The sequence below is a fragment of the Tetrao urogallus genome (assembly GCF_951394365.1).
Source record: "Tetrao urogallus genome assembly, chromosome: 10".
Classification (NCBI taxonomy): domain Eukaryota; kingdom Metazoa; phylum Chordata; class Aves; order Galliformes; family Phasianidae; genus Tetrao; species Tetrao urogallus.
In genome coordinates this window covers 11,560,694-11,581,920 of record NC_136823.1, presented here as the reverse complement: position 1 = coordinate 11,581,920, position 21,227 = coordinate 11,560,694, and the positions used below count along the sequence as shown (strand labels likewise).

The 21,227-nt window shown below is 47.5% G+C and overlaps 1 protein-coding gene across 1 annotated transcript in view; it reads right to left on the bottom strand.

Annotated features, from left to right (window-relative positions):
• Positions 1 to 2,671: 2,671 nt before the first annotated feature.
• PLXNB1 (plexin B1) overlaps positions 2,672 to 21,227 on the bottom strand; it is a gene marked incomplete at both ends in the record, with an annotated part of 32,107 nt that continues 13,551 nt past the window's right edge. Inside the window, 26 exons of the mRNA XM_079540170.1 lie at positions 2,672 to 2,776; positions 3,127 to 3,201; positions 3,560 to 3,635; positions 3,718 to 3,782; positions 4,459 to 4,606; positions 4,859 to 5,019; positions 5,956 to 6,122; positions 6,320 to 6,404; positions 6,994 to 7,097; positions 7,639 to 7,816; positions 8,285 to 8,431; positions 8,993 to 9,059; positions 9,782 to 9,960; positions 10,158 to 10,375; positions 11,183 to 11,283; positions 11,405 to 11,553; positions 11,854 to 12,030; positions 12,490 to 12,732; positions 13,890 to 14,058; positions 14,260 to 14,436; positions 14,657 to 14,793; positions 16,303 to 16,408; positions 18,274 to 18,425; positions 19,453 to 19,619; positions 19,877 to 19,970; positions 20,819 to 20,941. Of these exons, the coding sequence (XP_079396296.1) occupies positions 2,672 to 2,776; positions 3,127 to 3,201; positions 3,560 to 3,635; positions 3,718 to 3,782; positions 4,459 to 4,606; positions 4,859 to 5,019; positions 5,956 to 6,122; positions 6,320 to 6,404; positions 6,994 to 7,097; positions 7,639 to 7,816; positions 8,285 to 8,431; positions 8,993 to 9,059; positions 9,782 to 9,960; positions 10,158 to 10,375; positions 11,183 to 11,283; positions 11,405 to 11,553; positions 11,854 to 12,030; positions 12,490 to 12,732; positions 13,890 to 14,058; positions 14,260 to 14,436; positions 14,657 to 14,793; positions 16,303 to 16,408; positions 18,274 to 18,425; positions 19,453 to 19,619; positions 19,877 to 19,970; positions 20,819 to 20,941 (3,570 nt within the window). The remainder of the gene's footprint in view (positions 2,777 to 3,126; positions 3,202 to 3,559; positions 3,636 to 3,717; positions 3,783 to 4,458; positions 4,607 to 4,858; positions 5,020 to 5,955; positions 6,123 to 6,319; positions 6,405 to 6,993; positions 7,098 to 7,638; positions 7,817 to 8,284; positions 8,432 to 8,992; positions 9,060 to 9,781; positions 9,961 to 10,157; positions 10,376 to 11,182; positions 11,284 to 11,404; positions 11,554 to 11,853; positions 12,031 to 12,489; positions 12,733 to 13,889; positions 14,059 to 14,259; positions 14,437 to 14,656; positions 14,794 to 16,302; positions 16,409 to 18,273; positions 18,426 to 19,452; positions 19,620 to 19,876; positions 19,971 to 20,818; positions 20,942 to 21,227) is intronic.

Here is a 21,227-nt window from a genome sequence, read left to right as displayed (position 1 = left end):
AAGTCTTCCCTGCACTAGGGAATTTTATAATAAAAGCTGTTTTGTGCAAATTTCAATGCAACAGAACCCTGTTGTAGTAATGCTTTTTACCACAGGAGCGTGGTGTGGACGGAGAGAAACAGGGCCAAGCCTAAGCACCCAGCAAGGAGCTGCAGCACATGCCCCAGTGAGCAGGACACTGTTACCTACAACTCCAAAGGCAAGCAGTGGGGAGAGCTGGGCACCACTCACTGCCCCTGCGCCGGGCAGTGCCTCCTGGTCAGCCACATAGGGACAAACTTGAGATATTAAAGAAATCACTTACGTTTAGCTCTACTCTTATGCCTTGATTATTGCTTTGATAAAAGCCGACTTTCACAGATATTCTCAGAGAAAGTAAATAATCTCCAACATCCAGAAGCACTACTGAGAAGTAAAGAGGATGTGGAGCCTGCTTCCCTGGCAGCCTGAGCCAGGCTGTGTGGACAGAACTCATCCGACCGCAGCAAGTAACAGCAGAAGAGACGCAACAGAACACAGAGCTGCCAGTGCAGAGCAGGAGAGACCTGGATCCCTAGGAGAGCTCCTGAGTCTCCCTCCCTTACTCGTGTGAGGGGAATCCAGAATCAAGTCCTGCACCACCTCGTTCTGGGAAAGCAGAGGGAAATCCCACAAAACAGCAGCAGCCTACAGCACACAGCTCCTGGCAGACACTGCCAAGTCCTTTCTTCCACCCGGCTTTTTGGGGACTAATTTTACCATGTTCTGTTGAGACAGAGGTTTCAGAGAAGCTAAGTTCCCACAAGTTCCATGGAATGGGGCGGTCAGGCAAGAGACAGACACAAACTGGTGCTCTCTGGGAAAGGAGGCTGGCAGACACTGAGCTCTTGACAGGGCCTGCTCAGCAGCTGCTCTGCACAGCAGGACAGCAGCACTCTGAGCACACAAAGTACCTGGGAATTCTGCTGGGAGGAGAGCTCATGGGAAAGCACTGGCTTTGCAGGAAGAGATGCCAACATTAGCTGGTTATATTGCTCAGGAAACCATCCTGCAACTGCACAGTGCTCACACAAAGCCACGCGGCTGATTCACAGGCCTGGAAATGCAGCTATGTGCAACGCAGAGAGGCAGGCATGTGATCCTGCCCTGATCTAGCTCTAGTCCTTCCAGGCCTGCACAACCACCATCAGCAGTGTCAGAGGAGTCAGACCTGATCTGCCTCAGAGACGAAGGACATCAGCTTGGACTCAATGGGGGATAAGAAAGTGAAGGATACTCTTTAAAACTGGAATTCAATCACTATGGGCAGAGTGCTGTGAGGCTTCCTGACGGCTCTCCAGGAGGGAGCAGAGGTGCTGCCCAGCTACAGCTGAAGGCTAATGGCACACCTGCTCTGGCCTTGCTTTCCTCGCATCAGTCACTGCTGTTTGCAGGACACCAGATGCTCTTCAGGAACGTGGTTGTGCCTCATGGCTCCCTTGAGTTCACAGCTCACCAAATCACCCTTCTGTGTGCCACAACAGGAGAGTTTGGGAGGCAAAACTGAGGTGTAAGGCAAGTCTAACAGAAACACACAGCTAAACATCAAACTGAGCTGTGGGGAAAAGCAAGCTGCTGTTACAATGCAGACATCCACAAGTTATCCCTGCAGACAAAGCAGTGGAGAAAACTTTGCTCCAGTGCTGACAGACGTTTGTCAGTAGAAGTGCACAGAGATGCTTCTCCAAGAAAAGCTTTGTCTCAAAGCCACAAAGTTAAACATTCTCCTTTAGCATTTAAATACATTATCCTTCTGAGGGTATTTACAAGTCCAGTTCAGAGCAGCAGAACAACCAGATACCAGAGGAAAGGGGAAGTGGCACAAGGCATTGTTGTGCTTTTCCAAAGAGCAGGACAACCCCTGAACTTCTGACAGATCCAGAGCTGGGTCAGTGGAGATTGGGACCAGTCAGACAGCTGACTCCTCACACACTACATTTGTCCTGAGGGGAAGGGTGGGGGGGTGGCCCATTTACAGTGGGCTCCTGGGCAAGCCTGCGTGCTGGTGAACGTATCTCATCCAAACAGACGTTGCACCCAAGTAGTAAGACCAGAACACTGGGAGCAAGAGACCTTTGCCATTGGTCCCTCTCCTTCTTACATCCAACATCCAGAACCAGTGAAAACATTGCTGCAAAGAAGCTTCTCAGGTGGAACAGAGCAGGAGCGCTCACTCATCCAGATGGAGATGAAGGTCAGTGCAGCTGTAAGACCAGGGGAAAGCTTCCTGTATCCCCATTAAAATGAGCAGCCAGCAGGGGAGCCTCCCAGCACTGGGCAAGGGCACTCACGCAAGGCCAAGGACTCCACAGACACAGTGCTTGGTGCTGCCACCTGGCTCTTCAACAGCAGCATTTAGAAGGTTGGCACATTCTCGTGATTACTGTAGGAAGGAGCTGCTTGGTCCCCTGAGACTGTCAGAGGAAACTGAAATTCATTTGTTTCGCTTTTTGAAAAGGAAAAAAAACAACTTTAAAAAAATATTCTCTGAGATGCAAGGACGCTTGTACTTGGTACTGCCTTGGCCAACCCCGTTCATGTCACTTGCTGGCTCCTTGGAGAGTCTGGTTCCAATGACAGCAGGACACCCTGCACACAGCTAGGACGAGCACTGTCCCTGTCCAGCCAGGGGAGAACAGTCTGTCTGCACCTGTCACAAATCTGTGACTTTATTCTCCACAGCTGCTGCAATCTGTTGTAGCCTATATCCAAGCTGCATCTTCTGTGCTGTTGGGTCTTCTTCCAAAGCAGTAATGATCTGCAACAAGACAGAGCTCACTGGCTGCCTTTCTCCAGCACGCAGCACTGCTGGCTGGAGATAATATTAAACATCCTAATTTTAAACAAATGCATGTGAAATGCTAACAGCCCCCTGGGTTAGAGCCAAGTCCCTTGTTTGCATGATGTCCTCCCTCCCTCATTGACAAGAATAAATTAAACTCATGACATGGAAGTTATGTATGTCAGTGAAACAATACGCAGCATTGTAATAATCTGGCTGCTCTTAATAATTAATTTGGTGGGGTTTTTTTGTTTTGTTTTGTTTTTTTTTTTAACTGGATGGTAGAAGGAGAAGGTTGTGTTCATACCTGTTGGGAACACACTCACCTGGTCATAGTACTTGTTGATGTATTTGTACAATTCATGCAGAGCCACCAGGGAATTGAGGTCACCTGAGTAATTCTGAATAAGAGAGGAAGTTAGATAAAGCTGTGACATCTAACAATTGTTCTTGCAAATTCTGTGTCCTCATAACTAATAAGGAAATGTACTGGAGTCACTCCCAGCACAAAGCAATGGGAAAGAGAATTCACCAGCAGTTCCTAGGGAAGGAAAAAAATAATCAAACATACTCCTTGCCTGGAAGCGTATGGTGTTCTCTCCCCAGTGGTACCACGAAGCAAAGCAACCACTGGGAACAACTAGTAGTTCTGAGTAGAACAGCACACAGCTGGAATATCTGATCTTTGCATTACCTACTTCCTATGAGATGCACAGACGAATGGCTAGCATGATTTCTGAAACAAACACGTTTATTTACCCGCGATAGCTCAGCCAGGGCAGAGTTCATCTCCTGGTCACTGGCAGAGATGGTCTGGCGAATGTCTGCATAATACCTGCACGGTGGTACAGAGGCAGTTACCATCACGTTCTTCCTAGCACCGTTCTTAAACTATACTCCCCACACCCACTGCTCACCTTTCCACCATCTGCTTGTAGCGAGGAATGTCCCGGGCATAGAGCAGCTTATTGATCGGAGAGTCCTTGAACATCCAAAACAAGAACTGGTTACAAATAGCTCCTACGCCACGCAGTGCACAAACCTGAGCAGGTGACACCATTCTGCTGTCTGTCATTTGTCCAGGATCTGGAACGTTGGCCCTTCGTGCAGAGGCACTTCAAATACTGGCCTCCCTTCTTGGTAACACAGACTGAGGAACCATGAAGGTGAAAGGACCTCGGGGATCTCCAGCCTGCCTTCTACCGTACTGTGGACCAGCATGGTATCACATTGGTCAAGGCTTTACACAGACTAAATCTGAAATCCTCCACAGATCCAACTCATCTCTGGTGACCCATTCCACTCTTGGCACAGGGAGAACAGTGGTGGCAAATAAGTATTTTCCAATGGCCAGCCTGACTCTCGAGATGCACTGTGTGACACACACTGTCTGCTGCACAGCACGCATGCTCTGTACCCTGAGCAGATGCAAGCTGCAAATACGGAGCACCCCAGGATAACTTGTGCTCTAAACAAAACTCTTTCCTCCTCAACACAGGTGTCTGCACTGAGCTACTCTCCAGTGCTCTAGTGGCACATGGGAGCAAGGCGCAGGCCTGGCAGGCTGTTCTTGGAGGACGACATGGAGCTGCTGCCTCCTTGAGCCAGCACTGCTCACACAGCCTGTGCCAGCCATATGCTGCTACCTCCATACTTACCCGCCCTAGCTTATGGTCAGCAATGGTACAGGAGTCCATGAAGGTCTGTGCAATGACCAGGAGCACAGCATCTACATTATCTGATGTCTGCACATCAAAAACAAACTGGGGATTCTTGATGATGTTGATCCAAAACCGCAGTGGGAGGCTGCAAGGAAGATGGAAGCATGACAGCTTATTGGTACAGAAAGTGGCTGTTGTGCTGGAAGATATTTTGCACATACTGCTGTTCATACCCCAAATTAGCCCTCACAGCAAAACCAGCTTTTCACACTGTGCTTTACTGCCCTGTACTCTCGTTATGCTTCTCCTCAGTAGGCAGAGGTGGCTGTCTCTTTGCAAGCAGGTAACTCCAAATAGATCAGCAACACCTCTGTCACGGCCCACAGGAAGACCATACCTGTTTGTCTTCCAGATATGGATGGTCTCAGGGTCTGCAATCCCATAGTGTAAAGCTTGCTCATCCAACAGATCAAAGAAGTATTTGACTGCCAGAGGAACAGGGCGGCTAGTACTGAGGATCACCTGGAACAAGTCATCCACAAACTTCTGCAGAGTGCCCTGTGGAGAACCAAGCAGGACATGGTCATCACAGGTAGAGGAAAGTGAAGAGCCCAGGCCAGGTTACCCTTTTTTGCTCAGCAATGTTCTTTCAGTGATCCTGAAACAACCTCACATCCACTGCAGGAAGCAGCAGTGGAGAAACGAGGCCCCAGGCTAAAGTTTGTGAACAACCAAAACACAGAAGGCAATCAGACCCACTCAGAGCCAGTTTGGGGAGTTACTACAGGAGAGGGAGCCTGCAACACCACGGGTTGGCACTGCAGTGTAGAGACTGAGCAGTGGAGGGGGACTGCCGAGCTGCTGTGTTGAGCCAGACAGGAGCGAAGAGAAAAGGTTTGTTTGCTCAGCAGCTAGAAAAAAAGTCTGTGGGCAGAACAGAGGCACTGCCTGGCAAAGTGCCTCAGCTTTCCCTTGAGGAATTGCACTTCTGCAAGCAGGAAAGTGGAAAGCTGATCCTTTCTCAAGAACAGAGACTAAGGAACAAGTTCCTGGGTCAATTTTCAACAGTGATACTGGAATAAAGCAAAAAGGAGAATGTGAACAGGTGCTATGCCTGATTTATGATTGCAGCTGAGTCTGTGCATGGCTGATGAGGAGTTAGCATCATCTTGCTGTAGGAAGTAATCAGGTCAATGCTACCTTTTGGGCCACTGATGAAGTGGAAATCAAGCAGACCTACGAACCCTGTCGCCAATGCTACCAAAAACTCCACTGCCAAGCATTAAGCACCTACCTTTATCTATGGGACCCAGAGATGATAAACACATTTCACTCTCCTAGAGGCTCTGCAAAACTTAATGCATTAGTAGGAATAAAAGTTTGGTATTGCAGTGCTAGGCTCTTATCCTCATACCCTCATGTCCCTGCAGTCCTTCAGGGGGATATGAAAGAAGGTAAGATCCTAAGTGCAACACCATCTGTGCCTCTTCTCACCTTCATAGAGAGCAGACGTGTCAGGTAGATCTCTGGGATTGCCTTGGCTCGCTCCCGATCTCTCAAGCTTCCACGACGATGCTTGGGAAGCTCTGGCTCTTCTGTTGGTTTTACCAGGTGCCAAAGTTTTATCCCACCTTCATCTGCATCCTCCAGCATAGGTGTTTCTAAACAGGCAGTTATTTAAAGACAATTTCTGTACTGTTCTCACCTTGTCTGCTCAAAATTCCGATTTCTCGACAATCTCATAAGGGTTCAAATTGCCCATCGGCCTTCTACAGCAGCATAAAGGTAGGGCTATGGCAACTCTTGTCCCACCAAGGTACTACAAAATTATTTTATAAGAATAAGACATCAAACTCACTCTCTCCTGGGATGTAATCTTGATTCTCTCTATGGATATGCTTGGTCAGCCGTGGCACCAGAGCTACTGTTGCTCCATCAGGCACCTGTACACACGCAAATGTCAACATTCAGAACAAACATCATGTTTCCCATCAGCACAACAGGCAAGTGCTTGTAGAGCAAAATAAACTCTGAACACACTGTAGTGTTAATAGGAGCAGGGATACTGGGGCATCGCCACTGTCTGCCCTGATGGAGGGAGAATCTGGTTTGTGCAGTCTGAGTAACTGACATACAGAGAAAATGGCAGTGCTCAGGGATCAACATCATTCACATTTAGAACAAGTGTGACACATTGGTGCAAAGTAGGTAAAAAAAAATCATCTTTCCAGTCCTAGAAGCTACATCACAGACCAGTGCATTATCAACTCCTAACTGACTTGGACTGGAACATTAATGAACTTAGCAGCACTGCCCTCAAGCTCCAGAGCTGTCCAGGTCTCAAGTGCAGGCTAGGAAGAGGACTATGCTGGTTGAGAAGTTACAGTTCAGGACACAGTACTGACTCCATCTGAATATGCCACTGCAACGAAAGCTGTACTACTTTTACAGTACAGTCACAGTCATAAATGGGGTACAACAGTGTGTAAAAGAGGAAGGGGCAGATGAAGCAATAGTAGAGTCAGTTCTGACCTTGTAGTGCTGAAGAGTGTTCAGGCGTTTCCAAGTTCCTTGAACAACAGATGTCACGTCCTCATCAGACAGTATCAGATGACCTGCCAGCCCTGATCTCCACTCTACAGCCATTAAAACACAGGACATGGAAGGAAAAAAACAACAGTTAAGCTGAGGCATCTCTGAAAGTCTACTGCACTCCAGCCTGAACTAGTGGAACTTGAAGACAGAAAAGAGAAAATCCTCTCTGACAGACATTATTTAAACGTTACCACTGACTCCACTGGCAGCAAGAGCTGGCTTAGGACTACAGCATCTTTACACTCAAAAGTCTTCTCATCCCATACACATCCTCTGTCCATCCCCCGCCCTCCATATCCTCTTTCTCAAGCCACTGCCATGGTCCAGATCTGGCAAAGAACCCCAAGCATCACGAAATGGAAGGGGCTGGACTTCAGTTGCTTCTTTCCCACCCCTGCCTCTTACATTTATAGCCTTTCCTATGACAAGCCATGCTGGGTCTAGCAAAAGTACAAGGCCACCGGTCAGGAACTCTGCAAGCTCAGCAGAGAGCAACAAACTTCATGCAGATGTGGGTGCTGTGCAGAAACAACCACTTTTTAATGTCCTCATTAAGTTTTGGCACCAAGGAGTTCTGCTCACCGAGATCCAGGGTGTCTGGGTCTGGTCGATGACAGTACGGCATCCCTTTATAAATCTGATCTAGGATTTTCTCCTTCACTTGTGTTATGGTGTCACAGTCTAGCACTTTAGCAGAAATCCCCTGGGAGTCCTCTGCCCCTCCTGTAGCAACTCCTGCTTGTGTTAAAGCATTTAAAGTCTGTGGAACAAAAGAAAAGGTCACAGCTATTCTGACACATCCGACACATCCACACTTTTGACTTCTGCCATTAAAGCAAGTTAACGTCTATTCCTTCCACTGAAGAAGTTTCAGAAAAGAAAATTTCAGTATCACTGAAAGCCATGTTCCTAGCCTTGCCCTGAGAGCTGGATGCCAGTTTAACTGTGCTGGGGAGAGGCTTCCACCATTGCCATCAGCAATTTTATCCCCTTATTTCCGGACACAGAGAGTGGCTCATACACCACATTACTGTGATGGTAACTCCTATCAGCTAGGGTAGAAGTGCCCCATTTAGGAGAGCTCTCACTCAGCTACAACACTGTGCTGCTGGGAGAAACCTGGCTGCCAGGAGACAGTGGCAGGATACTGTACTTCTGTCTTGATGAGGACAGACTCTGAGCCTTGTCACCCCAGAGGCCCACAGGGAACAAAAGATTTGGTGCTTACCAGAGTGCGATACTCCAGGTCCTCCCTCAGAAGGCGGTTGTCATTCAGGGTGTATTTGGCTTTCCCTGTCACCCAGTCGACAGGCCCCTTGTCCACCTGGTGCTTGATTCCTCGAAACAGCATGTAAAGTGGCTCCCCTACAGAGTCCTGGCACAAAAGGGACGGAGTTACACCTGTCAGGAATTCACCTTGTTTCCCCCAGCAGAACCCAACAGCCTGGAAACACAGACTCCCAAGTAGAGAGAAGAGCAGTGGATCAGAGGATACCAGGAGATACAGCAGTTACCACTGCAGGCAAAGAAAGTCTCTGCCAACAGCTCCCACTCCAAGCACAAGGAACACATAGGGGCTAAGGACCAGCTGGACACGTAAGACCAAGGCATGGCTCTGTCTCCATGCCGCTAATCAGAAGGACACTCCTCGCCACTCTCTCCCAGGAGAGTAATTAAATCAGGGGCATCCTCCCCACACACAGAGCAGCCTATGGCCAGTGTGTCCTACACTGTGATGATACAGGAGCTACACTGAGCTCTCGCCACGATCTAACAAGGCATCCTGAAAGTGGCATTAATGCATCTGTCTTCCCCAGTAACTTCTGAAACACAGGATGTCTCTGGCATTATTTCAGCTAATAGTGAGAGAAGAGCAAAGCTGTGACCGTCTCTCATCTCTTGGCCCTTTTACTCCAGAAGGGCACAAAGAACTCACCCTCACAAATGCATACAGGCAGATGGACATCCAGTTGGTTAACAGCTTCTCTACCACTGTTTCTGTCCTGAAAGAGAGCATGGGGTTGGTCACGTGAATATACTGCACAGCAAGGATGGAAATGGAGATAAAGATCACCCCTTCTGAGAAAAGAGAATGCTGAACAATGATAAACAATCAAAAAAAGAGGGAGAAAGAATAAATTACTTGAGGGACCATTCAGGTTAAATCCTTTTGATCCCAGTTCTTATGTGAGGCACTTTTCAGCCTGAAGGAGGCACCAAATGACAGAATTGAAGTGAGACAGACAAGGAGGGGAGAGAGGACAGCCTCCAGCAGGTCTCAAACAAAATAAATTTGTTCAGATCAGAAGGATGCACTGGACAGGAGGCTAATGGGGATCTGAACACAGGAGATACTTCAATTTAGTTTCCAAACATGGCACGATTGTGAGTCTAGGGACCTCTACACAGCAAGTGATACTGGCAGACTTGGCAGTCCCAGTACTGGAACTCAAGAAGAGAACTAACGTGCAGCAGCTGCAAAAGAACAGGAACCTGGGGTGGGCAATGCCAGCTTCTTCTCTCATCTTTTTTCCTCCCTGCCAGCTGCTGGCTGGGGTGAGAGGTACCATCATTTCTGTCATGTGTTGCCTGGACACATATTGGTTCTACAACTGCAGCTCATCCCATAATGTTATCTTACCCACAGCAGTTTCAAAGTCTGCTATCTGGACAGAAAAGCTCTGTCCCCTCAGGTGGGGCCACATCTCACATCTGCCTGGCTCACCTCCGCAACATCAGCTTTGGGTTCTTGGCCACGTACTGCTCCACAAGGTCATTCAGGAGTGTTTTGAGGATGTCAGTGAAGTATTCCAGCTTCCCATGCAGCGACACAGTAAGCAGTGATGCCACATAGGCCCGGTCTCTGGGGGAGAAAGTGCGCTGGATTTCCAGAGTGTGGATGAACTGGTGGGAGAGACAAACCAGTGTGTGAATCCACTGCAAACAAGGCAGCCACAACGACTGGCTCTTGAAAGCAGGGGTGCTGCACAGGGGACTGCATAGGAATGAACTTCACTGAGCGCTGCCTGCTTCCTGCCACCAGTTAACAGCAACACGACCCCAATCCCACAGCATTGCTGCAGCACAGAGAGGCACATTACCTTGGTGAGGAAGAGTTTGCTGTTGAGCAGGTTGGAGAGCTGGACCAAGCCCTGCTCCACAGTTTGCCGACGGCACTCAGGGATGTCCAGGTCCCTTTGCAGTGGTGACTCACGGTGGCCCGGAAAGAAAATGCGCTCTGCATAGGACTTGTAGTCCAGGAAGGGGATGCCTGTGCCCACAAGGTCACTTGTGAGGTCCATCATCTCAGTCATCAGGTCTGGGGGAAAGGAAACGCCTGTGATTTTATCCCCATTATCACACAAGTGACAGTACAGAGCATGGAGTGAGTCTAGGCAGGAATTAGAGCCAGCAGGATGAGAGTGCTGGGAAGATGAAGCACGTTTCCTATCAGAAGAGTCACACTAGGGTCCCATTACTAGAACATCTATCACTAGACTAGGCACTGGGAGAACTGCATGAGGAACCAGAAAGTGAATTTGGTGATTATTTGCTTTTACAGGTAGGGGCTGGTTTGCTGTTTTATAAAGAGGAAGCCACAGTTTGGCACTGATCTGTGGTCATAGGCATTAACTATATACGAAGTACTAGAAATTTCCTGCACCTCCCTGCCTTCGCACATTAGTTGCAGATTACAATCTGAGCTGCCTGCACAGTTCTAGAGCTGTAGATGCCCCACACAAGGGCTCACAGCTGAAAGCAGCTCAAGTTCAAGGTTTGCAGACTCAGGATATGTATGGGGTGTAATTTAACCTGCTCTACACACAGACTGGACCAGCTGCCCTTCAGATCCCTCCAAGTGCGCTGTCCTGACCTTTAGCTCCTCATCTGAGTCTGGAGGATGAACTGGAGAATCATAGGGGTCTTTACAGATCACTGTGCTCTGAATTAAAAAGAAACATTAAATAAGACATTTGGCCACGTTTCAATGCACTGGCATAGGATGTAAGCTATAGCCTGTCCTGAGTTACCCAAACAAATACGCAGCTACAAAAAAGCAGTAGGGCTCAGTGTGATTCTTCAAACTTCCCCAAATCTGCAGAAACATAGGAGCTCTGTGACTGACCTGTGAATTCCTTTTTGCATCTGTCCCGAACACTTGTTTCTAGATTTTCCAGCTGGATTTGAACTTTCTTGTAATCCCTCAGAGCCTGTTTACTCTTCCTCCTGTAAGCAGCAGAATTGTTCCCAGTGATCTTAGCCCAGGGACTGTCCTTTACCAGCTGTTGTGTTGCTGCCAAGGACTCCAGGGCAACTGGAGCTCCCATACAGTGCAACAGCCTCTCACCTGTATATGAAGACAATGACCAGAACAATCAGTGCCACGAAGGATGCACCAACACCCAGACCAATCTGCGCCTCCAGCGGAAAGGTGAGCTGGCTTTCTGTGTCGTACTGCACTCTGCCCAGGAGGAAGTTCAGGTTTCCCATCTGCACCTGTAAAGAAAGCACAGCCGTGATATAAGCTCGGTGCAGCACTGGAAAGCAAAGAAATGGCTTCTCCATCATGCTTACAGGTGGTCTAAAGCTCTCCTGTAAGGCTACGTCCCACAGCACAACTTCTGAATTCTGCTCCATGTATTTTCAGGCAGTGTTTGGCACTTACAGGTAGAGTTAAGAACAAGAACGGCTCCTTGCCACGAGGGTTTCTGCCTTTCTTCTCCCTGTCCCACTGCTCCTAGCACCACATCCTGCTTGTGCATCTACTACAAACATGCCTTCTTGCTGATTCCCTACCGTGAACTCCGGGAGCAGATCAGTGCCCTCCCGCTTTGTGCGGTGCCGTGGAGCCGGCTGCTCAGAGGGAGGCTCACAGTACAGATGGTTCCTCGTTAATGTCTTCACCACACAGATTCCTTCCCCAATCATGGCCATAACTTCATCCTTGGAAATGGCCAGATCTAGATTTTCCCCCTGGAACAGAAATAGAACAGAACATCAGATGGGACTAAAAACCATCTCCATTATCTATAGTTCCAGGGACGATGACGGAGACCAGCACCACAAGATGACAGGAGCCCTTTCTTTTCCCTCCTAAGGTGACATGAAAAGGTTGGCAGCTTTGGGTTTGGCAGGTGTAGGCTTTTTTTCATACCAGTATCTCACACATGAATAGTGTTACTTTACATTGAGACTAAAAATAAGAGCATGGAACTTTCTATGAGCCCTATGAATCCATATGGGCTGAAGATTTTTTTGGTGCAGTCCTTTTCCCCTCTTATTACGTGGCATTTCTCAGGGGCTGAAATAGATGTGCTGCTACGGGCTGCAAGCCTGTCAAATGCTTTAAAACACTGGATGCTGCATGACACCAATTTAAAACTGCCTAAGGTTATCAACAATTTTGTACAGCTATGTTATTTCTTGTGTTACCTCTACAGAAATCACACTTCCAGGCTTGTGACGATAGGGCTTGGCAGGATCTTCAGCATTCAGCGGCTTGAGGATGGGGTTGACTTCGTAAGAGAAGGGCATGGGATGCAATGAGTTGAAATCAAAGCTCAGATTATCCAGAATAAATTCCAGCTTGATGTGGACACTCCGCAGTAGCAGGTTAATGGCTGGAGTTTTGCACAGGATCAGGTAGGAGGAGTTAACAAGACATGGTTCTTCAAACTAAAAGCAGAGATAAAAATGTCAGTGGGGAAACCACTAACACTTCTCCTGCAGCTCTGCAATACTTCCCAGCCCTGAGCAATCTGGGGCCAATCTGTGCTCCTTTTATCTGGAGCAATGCCAGAGAAACTGCTAATTGTAGAGAGGAAAATACAAGATCTGAGGAATTCCCTGGTTCCTCTGAAGACAGTTTTCTGGTTTTGCTGCAAGTACCAAATTCTTAACAGTGGAAATTAGCTCTGCCATTCCCCCAGCAGTAAATTCTGGAGCAGCATCAGCTTTAGATCAAAGATCTCCAACACAAGGCAGACTTAATAACCTGAATGTTTCTGTGAAAGAAGTGTCCTGTGTTGGGTTACATATATTTTGAACATGTGGTGAAAGCACTAGAGTCATTTTTTTTCCCTTCCCCCATAGGAATTCAGAGTCACAAAAAATACTGGAGAAACAGCTTTTACTAGTCATGTCCACTGGGCACACGTTGAGCTCCAGATCTGTGCAATAAAAACCCAAAAGGGATTTAGTATGGAAAAAAAGCATCCTTCATGGTTTGAGAAGCTTTCATATACATGTAAGAACATGAAAAGCATCATCCTGGGGGTGTTCAAGGAAAGACTGGATGTTGCGTTGAGGGACATGGTTTAGTAGGAGCTATTGGGAATAGGTGAACGGTTGGACTGGGTGATCTTTTAGGTCTTTTCCAACCTTAGTGATTCTATGATTCTATGATCCTCACCATGTATCTTGGAATGCCAGATGAAATGTCAGATGATTATACCTCAGCAAGACTTCCAAGTTTATGTACAGGAAGCCCTCTATTGTTTGCACTATGAATACAAATGTTTGTACTTTGGCCACCAAATATTCTCAATTCTGCTGCAAGATCTGCTGTCTTGATGGTCAGATCAATACCTCCACAGTTACAATCTCAAGACAGGCAGCTGGAGAGCAGAAAAATGTTGAACATCCCTAAGCAAAAGTAGATCCAATTCATGTCAGTGTTTGTGAAAGCTCTTAACCTGGCAGACATTGCTTTGGCCAAGACTTAGTTGGTAGGACACAAGCAGAGCAACGGGTCCAGATGCCCCAGTGACAGAAAATCCACCCCTGCAATACAGCACACCAGCCCTCACACACCCACAGCCTCTGCCTGTTACCTGCTGGATGCTGCACACAGCATCCTTGGGGCACTCGGTGTCTGCGATGATTCTGCGCCATCTCCCCAGGCCTCGGCGCCGGCGTTCAGAGGGAGAAACTGTAACTCGAATCTTGGGGCTCTGTACAACATCCAAGTTGTATCCATGAACTCTGAGTACTCTCCCCCCACTGGAAGAGAAAAGCAGCTCATCTCACACAACTATTAACTGCTAGCTCTGTCTTGCCCATGTTCCCACTCCTCTGCTTACGCCCACTCCTACAGGCCTGGCATCACTCCAGTGTGCCACACAACAAACATGCCAGCAGTGCTGCAGTACCTGCCTACCACAGCACAGAGCCCTGAGGAAGGTGCAAGCACTGTCTCTGTACCTGAGAAAGCTTTTGGGTGGCTCTGCAAAAGTGATATTGGGATCTAGAGTATATCTGAAGAGGGAACCTTCCAGCCTCCGCTCCTGGTCTCCGTATTTGATAGTGACTGGGAGTTCTGTAGACACATTGCTGGGACTTGTCTGGCATGCCAACTGATCCTCTGTCATCTCAGAGAGGCTTGGAGAGATAAAAAAGAGAACAAGGGATTCATAGAGCCACTGAAGTGACAGGTTTTATAATACAGTGCCTTGCTCCTTACCGACAGCCTGTGAACCTCTTCCCCCATCTTCCTAAGTTTAATGATGAAAGGTTCTAAGTCTAATGCTGACAGCCCTGCAGGGCTCTAGGGCAGAGTTGGGGCAGCACACAGCCAGCACGTTGGCAGGTCTGATCTTACATGTGGCAAGGGAGGTCTCCGAGCAGGACACTGATCTCATTAGGATGTCCAGTTAGCAGCTTTGAGCCCAGCAGTGTAAGGCAGGTTCCTCCTGCTTTGGGGCCCTGAGTTGGAACTATGGATTTCAGCTCTGGGTTCTGGAAGGAAAAAGGGAAAGAAAAAAAAATGAATAAATAAAAGAGAGAACTTGAGTGCTTGAATGACAAGGACCTCACAAAATAAGGCAAGGAAAGAAAGGAACAGGGATCTCCAGCACTCAAAATACAAGCTATAGATTCCTAATCACAGCCTAGCGTCCTGCACCTCCTTTTACTGTGGAGTGGTAGCAGCAGAGGGAGGGGACCAACCACACCAGCAAGAAACGTGAGCTAGGGACTTATTTTTCCACAAAATGCAAAAGGCAGATCAGTGCTGCAAATAGCAAAGCCATAAGCCTCACACACAAACCCTAGGATCAACAGTTCAAAGGGATTGTTCAGATCAGTAACTGGATTAAGAACTCAAGATAGGAAACATAAGGTAGCAAATAAACTGTCTGTTTGTCTAGCAGATGAGGAGATTACCAGCAGGGAGCCCTAAGAATCTGTGTTAAGACCTGTGCAGTTAAACATGTTGTTGGGTCACCTGGGAAGGAGAAAGGAAATTTGATAAAATTATTCACAGCAACAAAAACTCAGTCCCACAGACATGGTGCACAAACACTCAGGGGGCCTGGCAACAGACTGGGACAAGTAGTTCACTACTAATAAATGAAAAGTGAGATAGACTAAATGAGAAGGAGCTGGGAGACAACAACAGTAAAGCTGCCCAGGTGTGAGCTTTCAAATAGCTAATGCCCATAAGAAGTGCCTATAAGAATTCCATTGCCTGCAAAGCACAGATCTCAATAAAAAACACATCAAGCATTATCAATTCCTGGGAAACGGATTGAATATAATAATCTTTATGACACAGTACAAACAGCTGTTGCACTCATATCTTCAATACAGAACGCAGCTCCCATCACCTTGCCTAAAAATGGTCATCAGGAAACCGAAGAACAACAACAAATATAATCCAATGCACAAAGCATATGGCCAAAAGTGTAACAGCACAAGACTTTTCAGGCATCTCTTTCCTCCTCCCAAGGGAAATGGAGACATGCAACCAGTATTACCATACCATTAATTCATAGTTGTACAGCAAGGTTGAAAAGTGAGCATTGTATCTTACTTAAATATTCCATAGTCGCTGGGTTTAAGATATCAACAACTTATCAGAAAGGTGTTTAAAAATAAAGGAAACCTATCCATGCAATGCACAGTAATTCCAGACTCACTGCCAGCTGCTGAAGGTCAGAAGCAAAGACTGTTCAAGCAGCGTTCAAGTTCTTAGTTTTCAGATTAAGAAAAAGTCACAAGTCCTAACAAGGTCCTAACAAAGTCACAAACAAAAATCTGCAAATCAGAAAGATAGCTCAGTACAATCCACCAGAGCTGTTCTTATCATCTTAGCAATAGGGAAAAAAACACCCCGCAGAACACAAACAGCAAATAAATCAGAAAAAAGAACACCAGCATCAAGTTTCTGAGGGTGTCTTACGCTCCTGTACAGCAGAAGTACTGAAAGAACAGAGAGAGGCATCAAAGAAGTGATAGCTGTATTACCTGATAGGTGAAAATATGCTCGGAGACTCCACGTCCTCCTCCAGGCACTTCCACCACAATGTGCCCAAATCTCTCTGTCCAGCTCCCACCAGTGACGCACACGATGCTGCAGGACAATCCAAGAACAGTGTCACAGCATGGGAAAGATGAGCTGTACCCACTGTGCCATGTTCTAAAACCACCTGGCAACCTCAGCTCCCTTCTCTTGCAGCCTTATCACGTGCTCAGAACACACAACTGAACATGGAGAAACTCCTTTACGAGCTGGTTCAGGGGTGGCAGGTAAAGCAGGTGGCCATTCAGATGAGCCACTCTATCTGACAGCGGGACAGAAGGGATGAAGCTCACTGTAGCAGTTGCACAGAGAGGCAAAGAACTCCACTACAGACCAGAGCTGATCCAAACAGTGAGTTCCGGAGTGGCGCTGGGCTAGCAGTGGTCAATCCACACATCAGCACTGTGCCTGATGCAGAACAAAAGTCAAGACAAGAGGTCCAGCTGGCACTGCTCTTCAGCCAGCAGCCTCTAGCACCTGCCAGCTCCCTTGATATGCCCCTCATTCTTTCCAGTCCCTCCACTGTAATTTGGCATGGGAGAAACTGATATGGTGAAAAATCAGGTCATACTTCAAAGAGAGTAGCAAGGAGTCCCATGTTATGGCACCGATTTCCCTACAGAAAAACTCAGTTCTGCAGCAGACTTTTGCCAACTTCCTTACACATTAATTTTGTTGGTGCCTTGCTCAGGAGTGAGTTCCATATACGCAGCTATATGCCCCCAACCAAAAAGGCTCAGGAATTTGAAGCTAGGCAGTGCAGGGAGTCAGTTTCAAGCCAACCACCTGTGATGCCAGGTGACAGACAGAACAAAGACAGTGCTACCCCAGGAGGATTATGCTCTAATTCTAGGATGAAAACAGAAGGCAGATGGATCCAGACAAACAAAGAGCACAGACAAGACAACACTGCTCAACATAGCAGGCCACTTCCCAGCAGGAACTTACCTGACTCCCTGGGGGAAGGGTGCTACAGATACCACGAGATGGAAAAATGGGCTTGTGATAGCTCTGATGAGAGGTTACTCACAATTGCTCTGCTCTTCTCTCCTCATCTCCTGCTGGTTGCTTGGCTCCTTTCCCTCCCTTGTCCAAGGCTCCCACTTACCTGCCCTGAAAATATTCTTTTCTCCTTCTCCCTGTTTCCTAATTGCCTCAGTCACGTCTCTCAAACCTGACTATATTTTCCTGTTATACAGCCCTTCCTTGACCAGGCACACCAGCTACTCAGTTACCTTTATTACTGACATAAGCTGGATTCAGCACAACATCTCTTTCCCCTTCTCAGCCTCCTCCTAGCCAGTACTTTCACAGGTTGTGTAACTGCTAGGCACTGCTAACCAGAAGTGTGGCACAGTGCCCACAAGACTCCCCTGTCGGTCCCAGGCTAAGAGGATCCTTTCACTACATTTGTTTTTGGGAGGTTGATTAGCCAGCAAGTGAAAAATAACAGTCTAAGGACATGCTCACGCAAGCAGAGGGCAACAAGTTGTGCTGTACCTCCAATCACACATTCTCATCCTTGCCATGTGTTAATATGACATTTCCCTAGCAGTGACACTTACAAAAGCCACATCCTTTGCTTTATTGAAATAAAGCTGTGACTGGGAACACACGCATGAAACTGAGTGGCTCTGAGCCTGAGACTCCCTGAGCATGCTAACCCACAAGGCCCCAGCAGCGTGCTGGGTACATGGCAGCACTGTTTGGTCATTGCCTTGTACACGAAGTTATCGCTCCAAGGTCACTGCCTGGAGAGAAACTAATCAGAAGGCAACTGCACTCAGAGGCACTCCCTAGGGAATGGGCAAGGCTCCATACTTGCTACAGAAAAGGCAACAAAATCTCAGCCTGGTGTCGGCAGCCAAGGGAAAAGCCAACGCCTGTCTCTGGGAGGAGGTTTGCAGATACTCTACCTGCTAGAGATCTCATACTCTTGAGCATCTACGGCACAGGGAATTCCTGCAACAGTGACAGTGTCTGCAATGTCTTGATGTTTCTGCCCGAGGTTTGAGCCAGTGATGGTGATTCTAGTGCCACCTTCCACTGGTCCAGACAGGGGGTACACCTGCAAAGACACCCGCGCACGTGTAAATGTCACATTATCTCAGACCTCCTCAGTCCGGCACCTGATCTACAGCACAGAGCCCTGCACAACTGCCCCAATACCAACTGCCTGCTCCAGTCACCACTATGGATTCACTTTGGTAACCAGGACTAGTACCAGGCCGCGTCCTCAGAAGAGAGATCATAAAGAGTATCATGGTCAGAGCCTTCTTTTCTATTCCTCACCATTGCCAGCATTCCCCAGAGGGTATTAATCCACTGTGGACTTCTATAGGCAAGGACTACTCTGCCTGACCTCAACAACATGCTGACCATTCTGTAGAGCATCTCTACTGAAGAATGGGAATGCACAAGCTGGTACGAGTTACTTGTATTGAAGCAGCAAGCACCATTACCCCCTCAGCATCAGTAAGACAATGAATCACATGCTGCACAAACTTCAAAGCTCTGTCCCTGAGCAGCATCCAAGATGAACTAAGACAAGATGCAGCACATGGACGTTGTGTGCCACTGGAGGGAGGACAAGCTGACAAGCAAAGGGACACATGGCTACAGACACCTGTCATGTGGCAGTTAGCAAGAAACACTTAAAATAAACAAACAAAAATAATTAATCCCAGTAACCTGTCTCACCTTTCACATCCTCACTGTGCCACTATCATGAGTGTTTGCCCTCCTTTACCCCAGGCTCAGTTGGGTCAATCTGTTTCAGAGTCTGGCTCACAACAGTTGGAGGATCCAATCTGCAGATCCTTTCCGAGCTTTTAAATGGTTATGCTTCTTTTGGAACATCAGTTTCAGCTCACATGAGATACAAATACATCATTCCCCAATGTTCTCTATCAGTACAACAAAAGCTCAGCACAAGTCTAGCATCCTCACATCACCAAAGAATTACAGTGGAATAGGATCAATGTACTCTTCAATGTGCCAACATACAACTGAACTACACTGCTTGCACTCTGAGCTCACAGACCTCCGGTTTCAACTGGAGAATGCCACATACTAGTGAGTAGGTGGTTACTCACGGAGTGAATGAGAGGTGCTGGACACAAGTCTTCTATCTCTTCCTTGCAGGAGCCCCTGAAGATACAGCTGGGCTTGTCACCACCACACCACACACAGCTGTACTTTGAGTCGGCTGTTTGGCAGCGGCTACAGTCAGTGTGTCCCACGGAGCAGTTGTAGAAAGTCACTGGAAGAGAAACATCCAGAAGCATGTGAAAACAGCCCCTAAGGCATAGAATAACTCAGCAATTTGGTGTCCTACACAGCACCCCCTCCACCTCTGTGCTCTGTGAAAACTGATGAAAATCAGGCCGTATGTTTTCTTCAGTTGCCCTGAGATGGGATCACTACAGATTCCAAATATCTACACATAAAAAAGCTGAGGATTTCTCAATTCCCCTTCCATTCCTTACGCTGCCCCTTGGAGAAGTGTTGCATTCCTACCGTGAAGATCTGCAGCACTGTCCACTCGAAGGTGCTGCCGCCTCTGCACAAACACCACAGCATTGAATTCCAGTTGAGGTGCTGTGTAGCTGTACTGCAAAGACAGAAACCATCAAGGTAAAGGACCTCATGGAGGCACAAACACACTAGCTGAACAGGTTGGAAAAAACAAAAAAAGTAGCATTCATCATGCACAGCCTATAAGGAGCTTCTATGAATGCAGCCAAAGGAGCATTAGCTCGGGCGATGGCAGCATGGGCTTGTCCTTACTGGCTCACTCAGTCACCACTTAGCTCTAAAAAGAGAAACAGACATTGGTTCACCAGGAAGAACACTGCAAACAAGCGTGTGCTCATGGCAATACTTGTCTAACTTCCTAACTGCATCCCTAAATGTCTGATTGCTAATTACAAGCCACCTGCTCAGGAAATTGTTCAAGCTGGCACTTCTGCAATTTTGGGATGTAGGATTATAATTGGTCTGCAGGGCCTGTGTGCTCAAAAGCTAATGTTGTTCCTTTTCTTTTGACTATGCAAGGTTGCAAAGTAAGAACATCACCTCTGCCTGTAAACCTCGCCCCACATCAAACCCACACAAAAGAACCATTGCCACAGCAGTCATGATCTGCAAACTGTGCTAAGCAGCAGTTCCAGCTATAGCAGAAGCAGCAGGTTGCAATGAGCAGCGACTGACAGCACCGTTCTGTGCCACGTCAAACGCAGCAACAGATCTCGTGGCTCAGACCACACAATCCTTCTGCAGCCTGAAATGCCGGTGCCACCAGGACGCAGCACCCCAGACAAGATCCCTATGGCGTTAAACACTCCACAAATATTTTAGCAAAACGTGCTTTTCTCCTCAGAAACCTCACCTCCCAGCCAGTTAGATGAACAAGGTGAATAAAGTTAGTACCAGTGTGAAATGCCATCACAAGTCCCTCACCTGGTTCAGCTGGCAGGTGATGTAACACAGGGACTGGTTTGCTTCATCCCCTTCCACATAAGCATCCATCATCATCATCTTCCCTTCCAAATTCAGGACACACTCATAGTCCCACTGCTGGTCCTGGAAACAAAGGCAGAGCACACAGATTAGTGCATCTTGGAAATACTAAGTGTATTCTTCTCTCTCCCGTAAGCCTGTCCTCAAATTGCTTATGCATGCCTTGTCAAAAAAAGGAGGATAAGTATCTGTAACTAGCTCAGCTCCTCTGAGTGAAGTCAAGTTTAACATACAAACCAACAATTATTCTGTGGGCTGTGTTCTGAAGCAGATGTTTGTAAAGGGTTGCCAAAGCCGTATTCCATCTTAAGAAGCAAACTTTTTTTTTCCCCTTAATCAGAGGCACACC